This window comes from Poecilia formosa, unplaced genomic scaffold, assembly GCF_000485575.1.
Source record: "Poecilia formosa unplaced genomic scaffold, Poecilia_formosa-5.1.2 Scaffold146, whole genome shotgun sequence".
Classification (NCBI taxonomy): domain Eukaryota; kingdom Metazoa; phylum Chordata; class Actinopteri; order Cyprinodontiformes; family Poeciliidae; genus Poecilia; species Poecilia formosa.
In genome coordinates this window covers 883,416-904,431 of record NW_006800085.1, presented here as the reverse complement: position 1 = coordinate 904,431, position 21,016 = coordinate 883,416, and the positions used below count along the sequence as shown (strand labels likewise).

The 21,016-nt window shown below is 37.9% G+C and overlaps 1 protein-coding gene across 4 annotated transcripts in view; it reads left to right on the top strand.

Annotated features, from left to right (window-relative positions):
- The window catches only part of plppr1 (phospholipid phosphatase related 1), a 68,489-nt gene extending 49,265 nt beyond the window's left edge, over window positions 1–19,224 (top strand). For 3 of the 4 annotated variants that reach the window (XM_016677044.1, XM_016677043.1, XM_007563281.2), the window contains 5 exons: window positions 5,360–5,492; window positions 7,951–8,201; window positions 10,424–10,600; window positions 17,187–17,318; window positions 17,790–19,224. In XM_016677044.1, the coding sequence (XP_016532530.1) occupies window positions 5,360–5,492; window positions 7,951–8,201; window positions 10,424–10,600; window positions 17,187–17,318; window positions 17,790–17,822 (726 nt within the window). In that variant the 3' untranslated portion in view covers window positions 17,823–19,224. Of the gene's footprint in view, window positions 1–5,359; window positions 5,493–7,950; window positions 8,202–10,423; window positions 10,601–17,186; window positions 17,319–17,597; window positions 17,770–17,789 lie in introns of those variants that run through there. The other variant, XM_007563283.2, reaches the window with a different exon arrangement.
- Window positions 19,225–21,016: the final 1,792 nt, after the last annotated feature.

Here is a 21,016-nt window from a genome sequence, read left to right as displayed (position 1 = left end):
AACCTAAGCAAGGGGATGAAGCATTTCTTTAAAATGCTCATTGGTTCTATAATCTAGAACCAACTCTGAAAACCTGAGGTATGTAGAAACCATTTGTTTTCTTCAAATTTGTGTTTTTAAATAAATGTTAAATGTTATTCATTTATTTTGAATTTGCATTTTCATATTTTACAGAGTTCCTACCTCATTAATAATTTTTTTTGAAAGCATTTCAAATGACTTTTTGCATGGATGGCGTTTACAAATACAAACGTTGAGCTGTAGCGACTCCAGTGCAGTCTCCCCCATGCCAGCCGTCTTTATCAATGTGCTCACTGTCTTTTGGTCATTAGCGATGATGCTGCTTCCTCAACCGATCGTTGCACAGATAAATTAATGTGGTATCTGGCAGCAAATGCTGATAATCTAAGTCTTTTTCAAGCAAGATAACCTCTTCTATTTGTTTTTCTTTTAATTTTCGTCTATTATTTTTGTTTCCATTTCATGCTGAATGATACCCCCTTTATATTTTTGTGTTCATTTTTTTTGTTGATCTTGACACTTGTAATTATTAATGTTGATGATCTTTTCCCATGTCAAAAGACTATTGGTTAAAAATACCACTTGTGAAATTTGCAGCAGTTAGCCACCAGGTGGCAGTGTTGCTCCATTCTTAAACTTTAATCCAGACATCATGACTGGATTTCTGTCCATTATTATAACAAACCATAATATGTTTTCTTTTTTTTGCACGATTAATTTCTCCAATTTTAAAGTGATATGCATGTGAAGTAATGTTAATCAAAACAGACCACATACATTTGCATTAGTGTGCTATGCAAGTGTATTAACCTGGTGTCAATATCAAGCTTGATATGGATTTAAAAAGTTTCTTCAATGAGATTGTTTATCTAAAATATATTAATTACTATATAAGACAACATATTTTCACTTTTTATTTCAGTTCATCAATGTCGATTTTGGGATAAAAAAAGTCTAATTTTTGTGTATTTAATGAATGAATCATGAAAGAAAAAAAAAATAAAAACACCCACATGTTATGCTACGATAAGTAGAGATCAATTGTGAAACAGATTGCACTGTTTATTCTCGGTCCGTCGTTTTAGCTCTGACACAACCAAGCATATAACTTTTCAAAAATTGGTGCAGATCAACAAAGAGTGAAGACTGAATGAGGTAACTCCTTGGGTCGGCTTGGCAATTTAACGGAAATCGGAAGAATTATATATCCGGCTGGCAATAGTGTGCTGTATGTGGTGGTGGTATGTGAAGCGTAGCCACTTTATTTTCTGTGAAAAAAAAATAATTGTTTGTGTGTCACTGATATGAGGAGCTTCTTCAGCACCCGTGGGCTTACTTCAGAGACTCTGTTTAGGATTTAGTTTTTTTTTGTTGTTGCTCTTTTTTTTTTAAAGAAAATACTCAATACATTTCTATTCAAGAGTAAAGAATTACATTTTTTCTTTATTTAAATATTTATAAGTGACCTTTCTGCTTGCAGTGCTTGCAGTTTAAAAGTCTTTAAAAAAAAGCCCTGAAAGATGTTAAAGTCTGTACTTATGACATTCAGACGGTGCAGAAAGCTTGAAAACACATCCTGTCATTTCTGCAAAATTGTATAAACAGCTTTTCAAAAAGAAGTGTTTTGTTTAAAATTTTCTATCAGTACTATTTTTTTCCATTAAACTTATGTTAGTTGTACAGTTTGTCACATTTCCTTATCTCAGGTTTCACCTCTTTCTCGGCAGACGGCCGCCTCACTCATTTCAAAGTATCAAGAAGCACTTGCTCATGGTTGCAATTGTTAAAGCTGTCTGATTCCTAGACACACACCACCTGTTCTTTTACAATAAGATATTACAGTCCATATGCTTCTTTGTGTGTCGACCGTTTATAATTGCTCATTGTCATTACGCGTTTGATGCTTGAAGGCCCAGTAGTGCTGCTATGGATGTGCTTATCTAATGTGCCATTGCAATCCTTGTGCCACAAATAAAACGCGTCGCATTGCTTGAGTTTTCTGCCTAAAGCTAAGTGTTACTGTGAGTCAGCACTCCACAATGCATCATGTATTGATCCTCTCAGATAGTTTTCATCAGTGTCACAGTTCCTTTTTTGTTTTTTCCTCTGAAAGTGAATCTGTTTTTGGTTTTAAATAAAAATTCTTTGTTAGTATTCTGAACTTATTATTACTTATTTCTCTCTTTTTTTTTTTTTTTACCCTCCTGTCATCCTTCTCTGCCATTTGCATGAAAAGGTCCCTCAGCCGTGCGTGAATACCCTAAACTTTCTAAGTTGTGCCCTCTGTGTTTTATAGTGGAGTATATATTGAACCTGAGGCTGTACATTTAAATTCGTTTCCACTTGTCTTACAAAACAAAGAAGCAGCCAATAAAAATGAACAACGACAGTGCTGAGATGCCAGCCAATTAGTACAGACACAGTAATTTAAGCAGAATTTTCCACATGGCTGGACCGTCGAGGATCTGTGGAGGTTACGTAGGTCGAATTCAAGCAGTAGTCTATAAACTTGTTCAGTCGTGAAGAAGTGTCTGAAACTCAGTCCAGTCCCCTTCGGTGCCAAGACAGTGATGGATAGATAGAATGGTGTTGTTCGTGGAAAAAATGCAGGTCCAGCAGAAACACAGTTGAAATTTTCGAGAAAGCAGTGATCCCATGACAGCCTGTTGGAGTTTTGTAAGAAAAAAAAAAAAACATATCCCAGCATGGGAATGGCAGTGACAGTTTATTATTTTTTAATCCTTGTCTATTTTTGGAAAATAAATTCTGTGTATTTTTCTGTATGCCCTTTCCATACCTGAATCAACTGGCTTACAGCATATTTTGACATGTTTCCCCCCCCTCATGCAATGTAACAAAATGTAAACAAGTCTTTAATATTCCCAAAAATATTCCTATGGTGGATTACTGAAAAAGGTATAAATAATTTTTTGGCACGACAGGTTTTGATCAAATGTAAATAAAATTACTTAAGTACATGTTTTTTTTCAAAACTCGTCTATTTCATTTGATTTATTACTTTATTTGAATAAAAATAATTTTAAATCTAAATTTCCAAATGGTTTGAAACCTTTTGGGATTAACTAATCAAATTAGCTGCAAACCGCAGTAATTCGTCAGCAGAAATTCACCTCATAATGCGTGTAACATGTCTCCAAAAGATTAAGCAAAGTGAACTGCTTTTATTTTTACACATATATTACATTAAGAGTTTCTATGTTTAAAATTAATGAATTGGCAATTAGCAATTAGTTGGATTTATTGTGGATTTAACTAATTTTGACAAGTAGAGCTCCTTACTATATCTAATTAATATTGATTTGCTAATTAGGTCATTTGACATGTTGTTTTTCTATGATAAATGCAGCTTTACATGTTTTCTAGCATATTCTTAGCGTCAGTATGTCAAAAATACACACGCATTATTTTGGCCAATTCTCATTAACCTTAGAGATGTATCTAAGGAATGGATACACAACTTATCACAATCCTTGAAACTGAAGAATTAACCGCAGGCTCTTTGTAACGTTGGAGCTGAATTTGAAATGCCATAGTTGAAACAGGTGGTGAGTAAAAGCTTCTCGTCTTCGATGGGCTGAAGGACAAACTACATTTGTATCCCAAGACATTGTCGCAAACTGAATTCAGCACAGAAATTTTCTCGAATTAAACGTTTCACAGCCTTAAAATACTGCACACTATAATTCTGTATATTTATTTTATTTTTATTTTTTTACTACAAAGATGCTGTTTAACCTTTTCATTTTTTGCTCAAACATCATTGTGTCAGTTGAACTCCAAGTTGTTCCTTGGCTTCTGAAACAATTCGTGCCGATGGTCGTTTTCAGTCAGTTTCCATGACATTTCTGGAAAGGGAAGGGGAGTTAACATTGGATGTAACAATGCAGTCATGCAGTAGTACCTAACCTTTACAGTAGGGAAGCAGACTCCAGTGATACAGATACTTTAAGGCAAGATGTGGCTGTTTGGAAATGTTAACGTCACCAACTGGAAATAACAAACTCGTGTGCCAACTATAAAGCACTAAAGTGCTTAGAGGACGATTCCGCTGAAGTTGTTGTTGGTGCTTTTTGTTAACTCTCAACCGATGCAGAATCATAAATGTAATCAGTTTTTTTTGTTGTTGTTTTTTTAGTCATAACATGACTGCTTCATGTTGGCTTGACAATGGTTTTATGTACAATTCGCAAGAAGTATTTCGTCTTTTAAACTTTTCCATAATTTACTATCTTGCAACCACAAATTTCACTGGATGGTATTAGCATTTGATGTGACAGGTCAATGCAGAATAGCGCATATTTGTGCAAAGGCAAATATGAAATTATACATAAACTTTTCCCTCTCTACTCCAAAACCCCAAAATAAAATCCAGTCCCCCATATGTGCTTTAAAAGTCACAGTTTTATACTAAGGAGTTAGTATAAACCAGTGGTATGGTTGTGTGAAAACCTAAATCCAATTGAGAAACTTTGGCAAGATTTCCAGAAGGAGCAAAATGTTCAGTTTCTATGTTTCCAAACTTACAAAATAACTCATAAGAATTGAAGCTGTAATAAAAGCAAATTGTGGTTCTAAAAAGTAAAAAGTATGGAATATGAGAGGGACTGAAGAAAAATGCAGCTTCATACTTGCACAATTTTTATTTATTAAAGATCTTGAAAGCCATATTTAATTTTTCAGTTATCCATTACTTTGTGTTGACCTGTCTAATAAAACCCAATGAAATTTGCTTTTGCTTGGCATTGAAATGTAAAAAGTCCAAGGGATGTGAATACTTTTCCAAAACACTCTAAATTTTAAGGGGTGTTTTTACTTATTTATTTATACCAGCATTCACACATCATTTCTTCCCCTCAGATGGAAGAAAACCATGCAGAGACGGAAAAAAAAAAATGCGAGTGTCCTGCGGCGCCAAACAAACTCTTTTGGAAAACAAACAAATAAAATAGCTAGGCTCCAAAGTTTGAGCTAATATGTAATAACTACGTCCACAGCCTCCTTTTAAAACACACATCTATTCTGTAACGGCGTGCACCACCCAAGGCGGCATTCAGCAAGTTCCATTTTGTGTGTCCAGCAGCAGTTTCTCCATTAGACCTGATGTAATGTCCACTCCATAATGGACCTGAAGAAAGGCTGCGTTGGAACACACTCGTTTATGAACACAGGCCAAGCCGGGACAAAATGTCCCGATGATTTTTCATAGTATGCCAAGAGTTTTTGCTCTTTGTTTAGCCTTGTTTGTGTCCCTTTCTGTTTGCCTCTTGACCTCTGAGTCTCTGTTTCCTTCCTCTGGCTGTTTTCTAAACTCATGCAGATCTTCATCGGGGAAGTGTCCATGTACGTGATGAAATCAACAAGGGAAGCTCTCCTTGCCCAGGAGAAAACGATAGTGACAGGAGACTGTTGTTACCTCAACCCGCTCATTCGCCGCATCATACGCTTTATAGGTAAGAGCATCGGCACGTCTCGCTGTCCGAGTCCATATGTGTCGAGGGCTAGCGGACGGCTTCTGCACTTGTTCTTGTTCAGCGAACATTACTCGTACAAATACATTCAGTTTGGAAGTAAAACATTGTAATTAAGATGCATCAGATTTGGAAAAAGGTACAATTATGAGCAGTTTCTTGCAAAACCCTTAACCTTGCCTTAAAAGTGTTCAGCTTTTAAAGGGAATAATTCATTTACCTGAAACGAGTGCCAGGTTGGATGATGGAAGTAATTATGGATAAAAAACTGATTTACCTCAAGGCTACTGGCTTTATTCTCTTATTTCATTTTTACTCGAATACTTCTATTAAAAAATAAAATAAATTACACATAGCAAAACCTCACCTAACCAAGGTATAAGATCTGCCCATGTAACATACATGCTCAACATACTTTGCAGTTCTTTTCCATGAATTGACTGGATCAATGTGGCGTTGAACGGAGGTGATCAGTTGTTGAGTTTAGAGTCCACGCCTCGTTAATCTCCCCCAGCAATTATCTTAGCTAAAGTTATCCCTGTTACTTGTGCAACTTTTTCTACCGCAGTTTTTCCTCCCACATAACTTTCCATTGATATGTTTGGATGCCGCACTCTGTCTATTGGACAACTTGCAACATCAGCACTCTCTCTCCCATGATTTGGTAACAGTGTTTTTGTATGAAAAAAAAATAAAATAAATTTTTTTAGGGTATTGGGTTTGTGTAATATTCAATTTACAAAAAAATTTTAAAAGAATTTGGGATATTTTTTTCACAATAATACAAATAAAAACCTGAAGCATCTTTTTGGATGAGTTTCAATTCCAAATCAAATTACCTAATTAAAATGCTTTCCAGTTATATTTTCATTAATATACTTCTCCATATACGTATCTGCAGAAAAGTAAATACTAGTTCAAATATTGTCAGTATTTTTAAAAAAAAGCTAATTATGAGAAATACTCGTTATTATTATCTAAATAGTTGCGGCTAACGTGTACACAACTATCTAGCCTTGAACTGCTTTTTGCATCTTTAATGGTAATTAGTTTCAATAAATTAATCTCTCTCCACTGTTCCATTTTCTGTATTTCAGCTCCAAGATTTAGCAAAACTCTGCCAAGTGACTGGGGATCTTTTGGATTTTCCTTGTGCTTTTCAAACCATATTTCTCGCCCTTTAAATAACACCCCTTCAATTAGCTAACCAGTCCTGAAACACTCTCCAGACAGGTCACTTAAATTATACTTCCATCTTTTTTTATTGAGAAATTTCTCCGATTTAAAGGCTCACTGAGGCTTTTCGGCTCCTATTCTCCACCCCTCCCATGTGTTCCCCTCTCGCGCTAATCCCCCCTTCTCTGTTTCCCCCGATGCCCTTCACACAGTCCCCCGTTCGCCTCGCAGACACCCCCTTCACACACTCATACACATGCGCTGAGCAACCACCCTACACCCAAAGCCTGGATGACAATACAAAGGACAGTAATTTCATGGCTAAGCAGGCTAGATAATCAGCAGCCATATTTCACAGCAAACGGAAAGCAGACACAGACACTGGTCAGGGTTGGTGGGCTGAAAGTGTCGGTGCAATCATTCATATTAAATCCTGATTTTTTTTTCCCCCTTCTGTCTCTGTTTTCTTCTCTACTCCATTCTCACTTTTTTTTTTTTTTTATGATGCATTTGTAAATGCTGATGGCTAGATTAAAATAAATGCCCCGTCTCTGTTTGATCACCTCCATATTGCACCTGTTAACCAGCAGAATGAGTATTTGCATTCACTGGTCCGCTTCAGTGTTTCTTCATTCAGGAAACACTGCGGCGTATTCAGTGGAGCGATTTACCCACATAATCCAAGTTCTCAATGAAAAAACTCTCCGCTGATACGTAGTCGCACCGATTTTTAAGAGAAGTAAGCCTGTGCATACAATCTTAGTTGAGCTTAATCTCTGTGCATTCTGAGGCGTCCTTGCCAAATAGATTAGTGAGTGGAGAGTGTGTGTTAGCAAAAAAAAAAACCCGTCTCGCTGAGGTTACACAGTCTGCAAAATTACAGAATTGAATTAAACTTCTTCCACACAGAAAAGACATTAAAATTGTTAAAACTATATGAAAAGTTTAATATTTACAGACTTCACTATTACCTAAAAGTTCTGTTTGTTCCTACGGTTGTAGAAGCATCTGTGACTAAATTCAGTGCAAATTTTTGGCTAAAAAATTGTCAAATTTAGGTGTAGAAAAGCGTGAAATGTAAATGTAAAAAATGCTAATAATAATGTTTTTCAGAACCTGATCTGCATTTGGAAGCTCATCTGGTGGCTCTGCGGTTTGGACGATTAGAGCCCAAATTAACTCGAAACAAAACTGATGTAAATTGTTTCATTTTGTTTTTAGTCCTGTGAGTTTTTACGCGCTCGTATCTGCTCCCGTCTCCCAGGTGTGTTTGCATTCGGCCTGTTCGCCACAGACATCTTCGTCAATGCGGGCCAGGTAGTGACCGGCGGCCTCTCGCCCTACTTCCTGTCCGTCTGCAAGCCCAATTACACCGGCACAGAGTGTCGGTTCAATCACCAGTTTATCGTCAACGGAAACATTTGCACTGGGAATCCCGTTGTTGTGGAGAACGCACGCCGGTCGTTCCCATCCAAGGACGCGTCATTGAGTGTTTACTCTGCTGTGTACCTGACGGTAAGTAGGATGCGTCTGACCCTGTGGTTTTTACTCTGGGGGATCTTTTGAGTCAGCGGCAGCTGCGCCTCAGCTCATGCTTATTTTACCTGTATTTAATCCAAACATTTTTAGTTTTTTTTGTTGTTGAAAACTATAGTGGACATCTTTTCTGCTACGAGTTTAATTTGTGTGCGTTGAACAAGCCTACAGAGATACAAGAAGTTTTTCCTCAGCATATATATATATATATATATATATATATATATATATATATATATATATATATATATATATATATATATATATTTTAATAGAAAACATTGGATAGTGCTTGCTTAGTAGGTGGTTTGGCATAGCTAAGTACGAGAGACCAACAGAAAAGACCTTGATTATAGAGAAAAAAAAGCCAAAAGGTTCACAGTGACAAAACACAGCAGCAAACTTTACTATAAGTATGTCATACTGCACCCTACAGACTAACTTTACAATAAAGATGTAAAAATGTAAAAGACTATAAAAATATTTTAAATATAAAAAATGGCAACAGCTACTTTACCAGATTAAGTATAAACTGAAATCAACCTCAAAACTGTTATTCATAATAATAATTGAAACTTGTGTATAATTTTTTGAACTATAGAAGAGACGTTTTCTAACTTCATGGTCAAAGGTCCAAATCTAATTGCAGTTGAGGTCAAAAGTCCAGAACTACCAGCAACGAGCAAATCTCCGTCATTAAATTGGTTTAGTAGCATGAAATGAGTTGGATGCTCAACGCGAATGGTTTGTGAATCTAAGCCAGTCTAATTTTCACCAACACAGCAAGATGAGCCCTCCAGTTTTAGTCATCATAATTGTTAATGACTGCAGTTAATATCAGCATGCTGGTTTCAGGTCTCTGCAACAGAACAAAATCAATCACAATTTTCTTTATTTTTTTATTTTGCAGCTGTAATGTAAACACACTTCTTTCATAAACTGCCTTTTTTTTGGCATTTGTCTGGTCTTAAAGTTTTCAGTACATCGGTACTGGAAACTTTAACTTGGAAACAAATGCTCAGCTATTCTCTGTGAAGACAAACACACTGCCATCAACATGAAGTAAAATCACAGACTTGCTAAGGAGCATACGGTTGGCATTTCTCCATGTGGATGTATGCACGGATAAAAAGACTGATTCTCAGCATGGCACTGTACAAAGCAAACATTGGCTGAACCTCAGATTTGTACTAGTTTGAGGCACATTTCTGATGTTTTAAATCAAAGCTTCCTAATTAATATTTGAATGTAACAAACAGTAAATCATCACCAGCACAACTCATTAAAAAGCAATAAGTTCATGTAATTAGTTTGCATCTTATTGGATGTAATTTAAAAAAAACATCTGAGCCTGGTTTCATTAAGCTTAATGCACATTTTTGTATGAGCTGGTTGAAAGGAATTCTAAATCAAGAGCTGAACTTTAAGTCATCTTTGCATGATGTACATGTTTCATAGAGGAATTAACTTGCTGTCAGGTGGTTTTACCCCAAGAAAGAGTCATTCGGATCTCCGGTTTCTAAACCAGATAAAAACTTATTGTGTTGCAGGGAATCACCACTCTGATTCAGAAAACTTCACACACACAATTTTTGCAAGAAACACGTAAAGTAATTGAGAATCTCAAGCGCTCCACACCAAAGCAATATGAACATGACTGGTGAAAAGGGCCAGCATGATGTGGAAAACAACGGTTTAGTTTTAGACACAGAATTAATGCTTTCAATGCGCAACAAGTGCATTCTAGCATAATGCGTCTCCTCATTTGGTATAGGCCTATTAGTCATTGTTTGAATAAAAAACTTTTGAAATATTTTTGCTTTGAAATGAGTTTACTTCTAAAACATCGTTTTGCTTTTCTGAGACAAGATCATCGACTCCTTTGTGCCGTTGATTCATTCACTGAAAACTACCTTTTTAGTCCAGTCTTGTAATCTTACTCTCAGTTTAACAAAAGCTCTATGTTTCGAAACAGTTTAATTCATCTGATGCAACATCTTCCCTTCACAGCTTTGTTTTGTCTGTCTTGAATTGGTAAAATGTTTGACGGCCCTGCTGTGGGAACGTCTTTCTAACTCTATACGTCCGCCTCAGCAGAGGAGCACTGGCTTTCAACGTTCATTTGGAACAGAGTCAAGTTCACAGTCTTTGAATCCTCTCCCTCGCTCCAAAATTTATTTCTCCCTCCTCTTCGTCTCCAGATGTACATCACCAGCACAATCAAGACCAAGTCCAGCCGTCTGGCCAAACCTGTGCTCTGTCTGGGCACGCTCTGTTCGGCTTTCCTCGCCGGCCTCAACCGAGTGTCCGAGTATCGAAACCACTGCTCTGATGTCGTGGCCGGATTTATTCTGGGATCAGCCATCGCACTGTTTCTGGTAAGGGCTAAAAAGAAAACATCAGCTGTAGGTAATTCCAAATGTTTTTGCAACCCAAACGCATTTTTGCAGAAAAATGATAGACTAACTTACTTCAGCATGAGTGTGAAGTAGGGAGGAAAACGTGCTTGTTTTTGAAATGTTTTAAAAATAAAAATTTGAAAGACATATCCTGCCATTGCCATTACAGCAAAACATATTTTTCAACTATGACTTTCAGCTTGCAGATCTAGAAACGGAAATTTTGTCTGTTCTTCTGTGGAAAATATTCCAAATGCAGTCAGATTGGATCGTCGGCTAACCTTCCCCCTCAGGGTCAAATCTTTTTTATTTTGTATTATTTAAAAGGTTTTCCCCATTAATGCTTTAAATTTGACTGCACTTAACTTCTTACCAACTCTGACCAGCTTCCCTGGTATCGTAGCCTCACAAAGTCACAAAAATAATTATTATTTGGTGACAAATGATGCAATGTACAACTTTTTAGTTTTAAATAGTTGTGAAAACCAGGTAACATTTCCCCCCCCCCCACTTTATTGCTTGGCGTATCAAAAAAAGTTTCAGTAGTTGTATCACTGCCAAAATGAGGTAAAATCTTGTGGTATTTGTAGCTTAATCAGTTAAAGGAAAGTAGGGGAAAAAACCCCCGATTATTTTCAGAGCTGGATTCTGGCCACATTTTTATTTTATTTTTTTAAAGCATATGTTATGATCAGAGTTTGGAACGCACACTGGCTGCAGTCGAAGTGCTGAATTCAGGCTTAATCTCACTTGATGATTAGTCATAGGCTGCTTCTTTTAGCACTACAAATCCATTAATTCTGGGAATTTGTCACCACTTTCTTTCCACTGCAGCTTGTTTAGCCATTTTTTATTGATTTTCAGGGACAAGAGAAATAAAAGATGATTTATCACGCGGGTCAGCTTCAAACCTGTGCTCCGAGAGGGTTCAGACAGAGCTAAGGTTGGACAGAAGGTTCTTGCTAAGGATCCATTAGTTGATTGAAAGAGTAGAAGAAAGAAGAGAAAGTCCTGATGTTGCACCTGCGATTTCCACTGAGATCAGCAGTTGTTCTTATTTCTAAAGAGCATGCTGGGAAAGAAATTCAGGACAAGGGAAGGGAGGAAAGTTGAGGTAGATATCAGCTTTAATTCACGGCTGTGTTTAAAATGTAAAATCCAAACTAATCACCAGCGATGTGCTGTCAAGCAGCTTAGCTTCCACCTGAAATCATATTGACCTACTGCAGGTTTTCTGCTTAAAGTTTAAATTGCTTGGGAGTTATTACTTCTGAAACCTGCAAGATTTTTTTCTTTTTTTTTTTTTTGGGAGGTAGGGGGCAGTTGAGGTAGACAACTCCCTAAAGAGGAAGCAAGGTAAACGGATCCGGCAACAGCCTCAGAAGCCTCATTACTTGTAGGTTCCGCTTGGCCCTGAGGGGGTCAGAGCAGGAAGAAGTGTGAGAAGCAGGCAAGGACACGGAGGAAGACTCTGAAGAGGAAAGGCGGGATTAATTTAGGTGCTCTGCTTGGCCTGGTTGGTAATTTAGCTGAATTTACAGCCCCTGTGCCACGAGTTCAGAGAGAAACTATAGATGGTGTAATTGTACTGCTGCTCAGCACCTTTCAATCTGTTTTTGTCCTGGGAGTTTCAGTGCTGAAGGTACTAATTTACTCTGACTTTAAAGAACAACTCCGGTTCGCAGGGACGTCGAAGAGAGGAAAACCACAACAACGCATTCAAAGCAATCTCTCTCAGCATTACAGACTGCAGCTGTGGCAATGAATGTGTTGAAAGTGAAGTTCAGGCACCTCAGAAACGTTCCAGAGAAATTGTCATTTGTTTTTCATGAATAATCATGTCATAGCTTTTGCTTTTTAGCTGCGAAAATCCTGTTGGCTTGGAAAATTCTGACTCGAAATGAAAGAAAACAAAGTTGAAGCTACTTTCTGGCCAACTTGTTTTTTTGTTTGTTTGTTTTTTACAATAAAACACTGTTTAAGTAAGAACTGTTAAAGTTAATTGTGAAACTTTTAACAAATAACTGGATAATTTTGTCCTTCCCTTGTTATTAGTATTATTATCTTTTGTATTACAATGTGTTTTTGTTCCAATACTGTAACTTGTTTAGAATTACCAGAATGTTCACACGGGTTCAACTTTCCTGTTTTTATCATACATTCATAGTATTTATTTCTAATAAATATGTCTAGATTGTTGCAATCAGTTTGTGAAGAAAAAAAATCCAGAATATATTGCACATTAATTGCACACTTCAACTGTTCTTCCACTCTCTTAAAAGCTATTTACCAGCATGTTTAATATATTCATTAAAAATATATAATCTGCTTGTATTTTCCTGACTTTTAAAATATATTTTTTTCTTATGAACAATGTGAGTTAAAATAGTTTTATTTTATTTTATTTTTTCAGAAACGATAATGTTGATGCCGACTTTACCCAATATAGACATAACACTCTTGAAAACTTACGCAAATTAAATTTAGATAAGAGTCTAAATCATCTACCTTTTTAACAGTTTTTTTTCTTTCTTTTTTTAAGTATTAAAACGTGCAATGATTTGAAAATGTTTTTCTATATCCTAAAGGCCAATACGCTATCAGAGCTACAATGTTATAAGCCATTTCACTGCATGCAGACCCTATAATGCTCTTTGTTCCACTTTGAAATCCAAAAGCAGATATTGGCTCACTGCCATGTTCATGACATTTTAAGTGATTTGTATCCAAGTCTTTTCTAAACCTCAACTCCTGATGCTTGTTGTTGTTCTACCTTCTACCATCTGCGATTTTCATGTCAGCAGCGACCCCAGTGAGACATTTGGCCGAAATGTGGTTGCCTTTTTTTTAATTATAATTACTTCTGCTTCTTTTCATGCACACAGCTCGCTCACTGTGTTACAGAGATTGTGTCATTTTGTTGAGTTACTTGTGTGTTTGTGTCATGTGATCTGCTCTGTGCCGTGCTCAGTCCAAGAAGAACTGAGCAGAGAGCAGAGGATATTTCCAGCCAGTGCATTTTATGACGTTTCAAGGTTTAGTGCTGAGATTATGAAGCCGACGGCAAATTTTCTTCTGAACAGAAAGGGAATAATGCTGGTGTTTGCTATTGAGTGAGTTAATACCGATGAAATGTAGTGAGTTTTAAATGTGCAGCAGGGGAAAATAAGTACCAGGTATCAAAAACAAATTACTCCATAAACAATGTAGTATGAAGTGTCATAAAAAAATGGCACATAAAGTAATGAACATACATATGCAAATTCAGTACTTAATAAAAAATAATATTTTTAGTCAGTGAAAGGTTCAAGACGAGCATTCACATGCTTTGCTTAGGTGGGATTTTAACGTCCTTCCACACGAACTATATTCAAATCTTGAATTTTTTTGGGTTCTCTTTTGGAAAATTTGTATAAATAGATTTGCATCAAAGATGTCTAAATATATTTCTATGTATTGTTTCTTCAGCATATTGAGTTCCATCACCTAACTTTGCTGTTGATTTGGTAATTTGGCTGTGATGTGCAGAACTGTCTTGCTCTAAACATGACATGTTCAAAAGAAAAAGGATACATTTTGGTCCAGGATATCCTGCAAACTTAAAAATACTTCTTTTTTTTCAGCTCTAGAGCTTTTTCTTACATGGTGAATGGAGGCTGTTGTGATTGACTGGATTAACTGGCTTTCATTGAAAAGCTGCACCTGCTGATTCCAGAGCATTATCTGCTGATTTGTATTTACTTTTCTGTAAAGTCGTGATAATGTTGTGGTGAAATAATCTTCTTTCCATTTCTGGATCATTGCTCCAACGTTGCTCACTGGAACATTTAAAAGTTTAGAAATATATCTGCAGGCAGTTTTATTTGTGATCTGCAGGCAGTTTTATTTGTGTGTTTATTCAAATATAAGCCAGTGATGCTCTTAAGAGGGCGTTTTACTTTTCATGACGTATCAAATGCCTTTTCTTGAACAACTCAAATCGGTATCAGGAATAAATTTTCTGATCGAGACATTCCCAGTTTTTCTTCATTTGTGGAACATTTCCAATGTCTCTTGTCCTTGGGACAAAAGGACAAGGAGCGACCGTGGAACATGTATACCTTTAAGCAGCTGACCTATAAAAACTGACATACATTGATTCAGGGATCTCCAGGGAAAGATTAACGCAAGAAAGTCAGTCATTGCCTCAGCGGTTTTTAGATGGCTCATTTCCATTGTATTAACGGCACAACATGAACTGGGGAGGGCTGTGTCTTTGCTACAACGAGGGAATAATAGCCTGAATGAAGCTTATGAAGATCCTGCCATGTGAACACTATGGCAGTTTGATGGATTTGCAATTCTTATGCGATTTAATCCATAAAGACAGAGTAGAAGCCTGGTGTGTATTTAATCACTTGGCTGTCATTTTTCCAAATAGAAGACGTCTGAATCGACTCTGCAGCTGGAAAATATCTTCAGTCTTATCCGTTTAAGTGGCAAATTTGACACGTGGACTTTTGTCTTTGTCTTACATCATGCTGATCTGATGGCTTGTAATAACGCCTCAAAGCAAACCGATTTTCTGGGACGAAATTGAATCTTTAGGCGAACCTTAAAATGCAAGTTCAGATTTCACCTTGTACCTGGAACAAAAAGTGACAGCTTGGCTGGGGCCGCCTTGCATCAGCGGCAGGGCACAAAATGAAGCGAAGCAGTCTCCTGTGGTCATGGGGGAGATGTGCATCAATTGGATGAAAATTAGAATGCTGGAGTCATGCAGAAATGTATTTAAAGCGGCTGCATCAGCTTACAGTTTAGAGTTACTCTGACAGGTATTGATGTCGGGAATTCATTGTGATGCCGGGGAGCTATTTGCAGATTCTGGCCCAGCTGCTCTCGCCTCTTGGTCTCGGGGAACACTAGAGACCCGTCGCCCATGAACCGAACCGCTGCAAACATAAGATCCTCGAGAAACCTCCAGCAGTGAGTCGGCCTGCTTCATTTTCTTCTTTGTCGCCGCCTGAGGGCACGGTTGGTGTCTGGTGGGGTGGAATCTCCTTCAGGCAGCCATGTTTGATTAACTAGGGGATGGAGGAGTTCAGAAGTCCTGCAACCTTGCTGGCATGTGGGCTGTTAAACGGACCCGACTACTGGTAAAATAAAAGTGCAGCTTGAAAGAAACTGTACACAGCCGCGTAGCTGCTTTCGGAAATATCCGGGTACCAAGAAAATAAAGAGAAAATCCTCCACACTTGAGCGTTAGGTTGTTAATACTTTAAATAAATTAAGGGGAAAAAAACAACAGGATTATCCACAGTAAGAAAGAGTATTGTACTTATTATGGTGATAAATGTTAGTGAGGAACAACATGAGCGCCTTTTACTATTGGTATCAAAGTCTCAGCATTAACAGAGACTGATTAAAATTTTAAAAATGGAGATGATGTGTCACGCTGACTTTTAAAGACTCCCTTAATGTTTGATTGATTTTTATGCCCATATCAACTTTATACCACAGCAGTAACTGTGCTGAAGCAGAACATATGGCCACATCTTTCCAGAGAATCTCTTGGATGCTGCTTTTCATTTTCCGCGGAGCGTCATGCTTCAAATATATTGCCCGGTTTTTATGTGAAGAATAAAATGTCAACTTTTTTATCATTACCAGATGGATGTGGAGGGTGATCCACAGCTCAAACCAAGCAGGGTTTATGGGCAGTGTTATGCTGGTTAAGTTCAACCTCATAATGTGAAAGTGCTGATGCTTATTCAAAACCCTCTTCTGACCTGTGTTTTCACTTTGACTTTAGCAAAAGTACGGCAGCTCCAAGATGGAGATTTTCTCGTATGTTTGGCATTTAGAAAGTTTCCACTTTTAACTATGGAAGGAAAGCTTCTGTCAGATAAGTCTAGAGTGGAAAAAAAAACTCAACTGCTAAATTGATTCCCAGGAAATCTTTTGCAGACATCAACAAGTCGTCAGAAGGGTAAATTGATATCATTTTGGAGTGCACCCGACCTTTCCTTGAGTGCCGTTCCGAGTTTGACATTTATGTTGTTTAGCAGTTAGTCATTTAGCAGCTGTTGTGTGGATTCATGTGAAATGTTGTGCAAAATAACACATGCATATTGATATTTGTAAAGTACCTAATTGATAAATGAAAACTATAGTTGCGGTAAGAACTAGAGGAAACTTGAACTTCACATTGGATTCACAAGAACGAGATCAGACGAGATCTCAGTAATACTTAAAGAAGAAAAAAAATGTTCTGCTTGCTATAATTAATGGTTTATTTTGGTTACATGTCACAGAATTGCGATGAAATTCTTTAATCAGGACGTCAACGCGATACTTGGTAGAAAAGCTTTGATCTGATACCATCAATGGCCCTGTTGCTTCCTGTCGCAAACGACCTAACAAGATGTCTTCACTCTGCGGCTGAATAGCTACGACAAAATGTTTTTGCCTCGAGTTCAATGAAAGACTGGGTTTGATTTTGTTTTTTTTGTTTTTTGTTGTTGTTGTAGCAGATGTCACAAACCTGTCTTACTGATTAGCTCTTTCTGCATTTGTATTTTTGCAGGGCATCTGTGTTGTGAACAACTTTAAAGGAGTTCATAATCCAGCAACCAAACAGAAGACGGAGGAATACCGTGGATTGCCATTGATGACTTTTCCCCGTGTAGAGAGCCCACTGGAGACCCTCAGCGCGCAGGTAGCTCAAAACCCTTAGCCTGTGATCCCCACAACTCTAATCTAATCTTTTTTTTTAAAATTATTATTATTATTATTGCTGGACAAAGCTCCCAAAAGAATTGAACATCAAACTCAAATATTCTCTTTAAAACCTCATCATTTGGTGCTTGAAACTTGTTGTAATATGCTGTTGGTTCATTATCTACTTTTTACTGACGTCTTTGCCTGCAACTTTAATCTTAAGTCATAAATTCATTCTTTTTCTTGCCTACTTTCTTTTCCTTCTGTCGACACAAAGCTATGACATCATGTTAGGCATGATATTTGCACTGCACCCCTTTCCATCAAAGCACTCCACGCACCGGGTGACAATAACTGTCCTTTGTTTTCATCTTCACACCTTTTCCCCCCGCTTCTGTTTTCCGCCCTCGTATTTCCTTTCTGTTCCTCCCTCCGTTTTCTACTCCTCCTCAAACGTGCATTTTTCCAGAACCACTCGGCATCGATGACGGAGGTCACATGACTAAGGGGGCAGCACCGGGTCACGTTTGCGTCTCCACAGCACTTCCAGGCACAATGACGAGGACGCATGCCACGTGGCGCCGAATGCATACAACAACAACAACAACAACAACAACAACAAAAAAGAAATCACTCCAGATTTATCTGTTTGAATCACCCGGAGGACAGGATACTCCATGTTTGTAGTGGTTTTCATTTTGCTTGGCTTCTCGCTACTCGGCCAGCCAAGACCCACAAATCTAACCGGTGCGAACTTGTCAGAAAGCCAACTCACTGTCAGCACGGGTTGTTTTTTTTCTCCAGGTACCTGAAAGCCTTCGAAACATGGCGCGTTTCTTTTGTCCTCCAGGGTGGCTCTTTGTAGTTAGCGAATGGTGTTTTTGTACGTTTTTGTATGAGCGAGTGCCGTAGCCTATCCTGACAATGTCAAACCTGCACACTTCCTGTCAGCTAACTCACTGTGTTACATCACACCCTGTCAGATGAAATGCCTCATCGGTCACCACATCCATTCCACTCAGTCTTAAAACTCTGCTATGGGGGGAGGGGGGGCGATATTGATGTTGTTGTTATGTGGTGTTTGTCATTTGTACAGAAAAAAAGAGAGACAGAAATGTTCTTTTTATTATCTCTGTGCATTAATTGACCATTATAAGGTCATATTTTTTAAGGATTTTTGTTAGTCTGTATGACTATTATGATCCATTTGGACCTGTTTGCCTGCTGTAAACCTGAATATGTTTTAGTATCAGTTTAGGTGTTTGGGGGAACAAGTCTTGTCATTTTTGGAGGAAACATGAGGAGGGGTCACTGGCGTCCTCTGGGACTCGCTACGGGGTCTGGCATCAGTTGAGATCAGATGCAATATTTGAAAATGCCATTACTCAGAAAGCTCGCCAGGAGTGTCATTCACCACAATTTCCTGATTCACTCTGATGTTGAAAACAATGCCTTGAAAGCAGCCCGTTGGGTCTCGCATGTGTCAGATCCATGTACAGATTTCCCCTTCTGTGCTCGTTAGAAATACGTCTTTGCTGAAATTTTAATGGAGGACGTTTCTAACAGATAGATGGGGTAACGAAGCCGGACAGGTTTGAGTAAAATGAGGCGTTTGGTGTTTTTCAAGCGAACCCGGCCGTTGACGCCCGCTTCACTTTTCCTCCTCGAGGCACCCCTTCCTCTCCCTCACCCACCAGTGGATTGTGATGCAATGTTGTGAATCCATTTCCTATTGGAAGATAAGCCCAGCATGAAGAGAGAAGTCGATAATGTTTTATAGATATTACTCATTATCATTGTGATTATATGTCTTTTTCTTTAAGAACAAAAAAAAAAGCATTTCATCTGAAATGCTATATATATTTTTTTCTTTGTTTGTCCAAAAATTAAATAGTCAGTAGCAACTGTGCGCTCTCTTGTGATTATTTTTTTCATTTTTGTGCCCTTGTGTGCATACTAACTTTCTTTTATCATGTAAAGTATTGCTGGGAAGATTGCTGTCCCAGTTGACTGGGATTGCAACTTACCTTGATGGTGTTCAAGGTAAATTTCTTTCCTTTAGTTTATTTGAATACCAGCGGATTGTTTTGTTTACTTTTCCAGCATAGAAAACCTCCCGATGTTTGAAGCTCATTTCCTCGTTTGAACAAACAGAAAAAAAAAAATCCCATGTGCCCTATTTTAGTTAAAAATATGAAGTATAAAGCTATAACTAAATTTTGATCTGTATGATCATCTTGATTTTAGAGATAATACTAATTACGCAGTTAGTATGAAGTAGCATAAAATGCTAAAAGGGTTCCGTTTCACTAATTTCTCATTGTTTTTCAATTAGCACCATTGTTTGCATTTTGCCAGGTCCACTTCCTCACAAAAGTGCTCATACCATTTGAACCTTTCCACATTTTGTCACGTTACAAATAAAAATCTAAATTTTATATGCCATTTCAAGACATCCCAAATTGAAAAATACGAATTATTAGTATTAGTAATATATTTGAAAATTCTGTTTTTGAAAAAGGCAGGTCTCCATTTGTATTTTAAAACTTCAGAATATTGCCATCACACCTACTAGAAATATTTTGCCTCTGACCAAAATACTAAAGGTGTTGAAACAATCACAATGCTCTGTGAAATTGTGAAAAAGTACCGTCTGAAACAAGAATATTGACATTTTTGTTTGTCAGGGAGAATAATGAACATCCAAGTTAGTTTCTTCCAGACACCTGCACCTATTTTAATACCCTGTCCAGCAACTGTTGGTCCACACCCTTGCAAAAGTGCACATGTTGCCCAGACAAGTGATTAGGATGCACACGGATATGCTCAAACTAGGTTTCTTATTGAGTTCTTCAGCAGATTCATCCTGTTATTACCGCATCGACTTCAGGGATGTTTATGTCACCGCCTAGCAAGAAATACACACACAAAGGCACAAAAAAGCTGACGGCTCAGCGAGTGCACTTTCGCTTTTGCTCTGTCAGGTATTCATTTCAGCTGTGACAGCCTGCGCTTACCCTGCAGACACACTGGCTAAATAGATAGGAGCTCTTTCTGTTTGTGTGTGTGCTTGCGTGTACACACAGCAGTTTTTGACCATACGATGATCTGAGAAAATTTAATTGTCGGCGCTTGGGAATATGCCTACTTGTCCAAACTAACATCCCCTTGCAGTGTGAGTGGAGAAGAGTGTTCAAGCCAAACGCTGTTTTAGGGATGGAAGCAAAGTTTGGAGTGGTGATTTCAGACAATCTCCATAATTTGCGTATGAAGTGTGAATTGAAGTTAAATTATGTTCATAGCTCTGATTTTTCTTTTTCCGAATAAAATACCTAGATCTCTAGTTCTTTCCTTTAGCTTACAAAAAGACCTGGACTTTTTGATAGACAGGAAAAAAAAATCCACCCATGCATTGTCTTCAGCTTATCTAAGATCGGTTTTCAGGGGTGACAGACCAAGAGAAACCCAGACATTTCTTTAGCCGGAGCTACTCTTCAGCATAATACGGGGGACCCCCAAGGCATTCCTAAGCCAGAAGGGATATACTTGCACAGTTCCTCACAAGTTGTGGGTCTGCTCCAGGCTCCTGTGAGCAGACCCACAGGAGCCTGGGAAAGCAGCAAAGCGAAGTGCTCAAAAGTAATCCTGATTTGATGTTCAAACTGCAGCTCATTTTGGAAAACCAGTGATTCCACT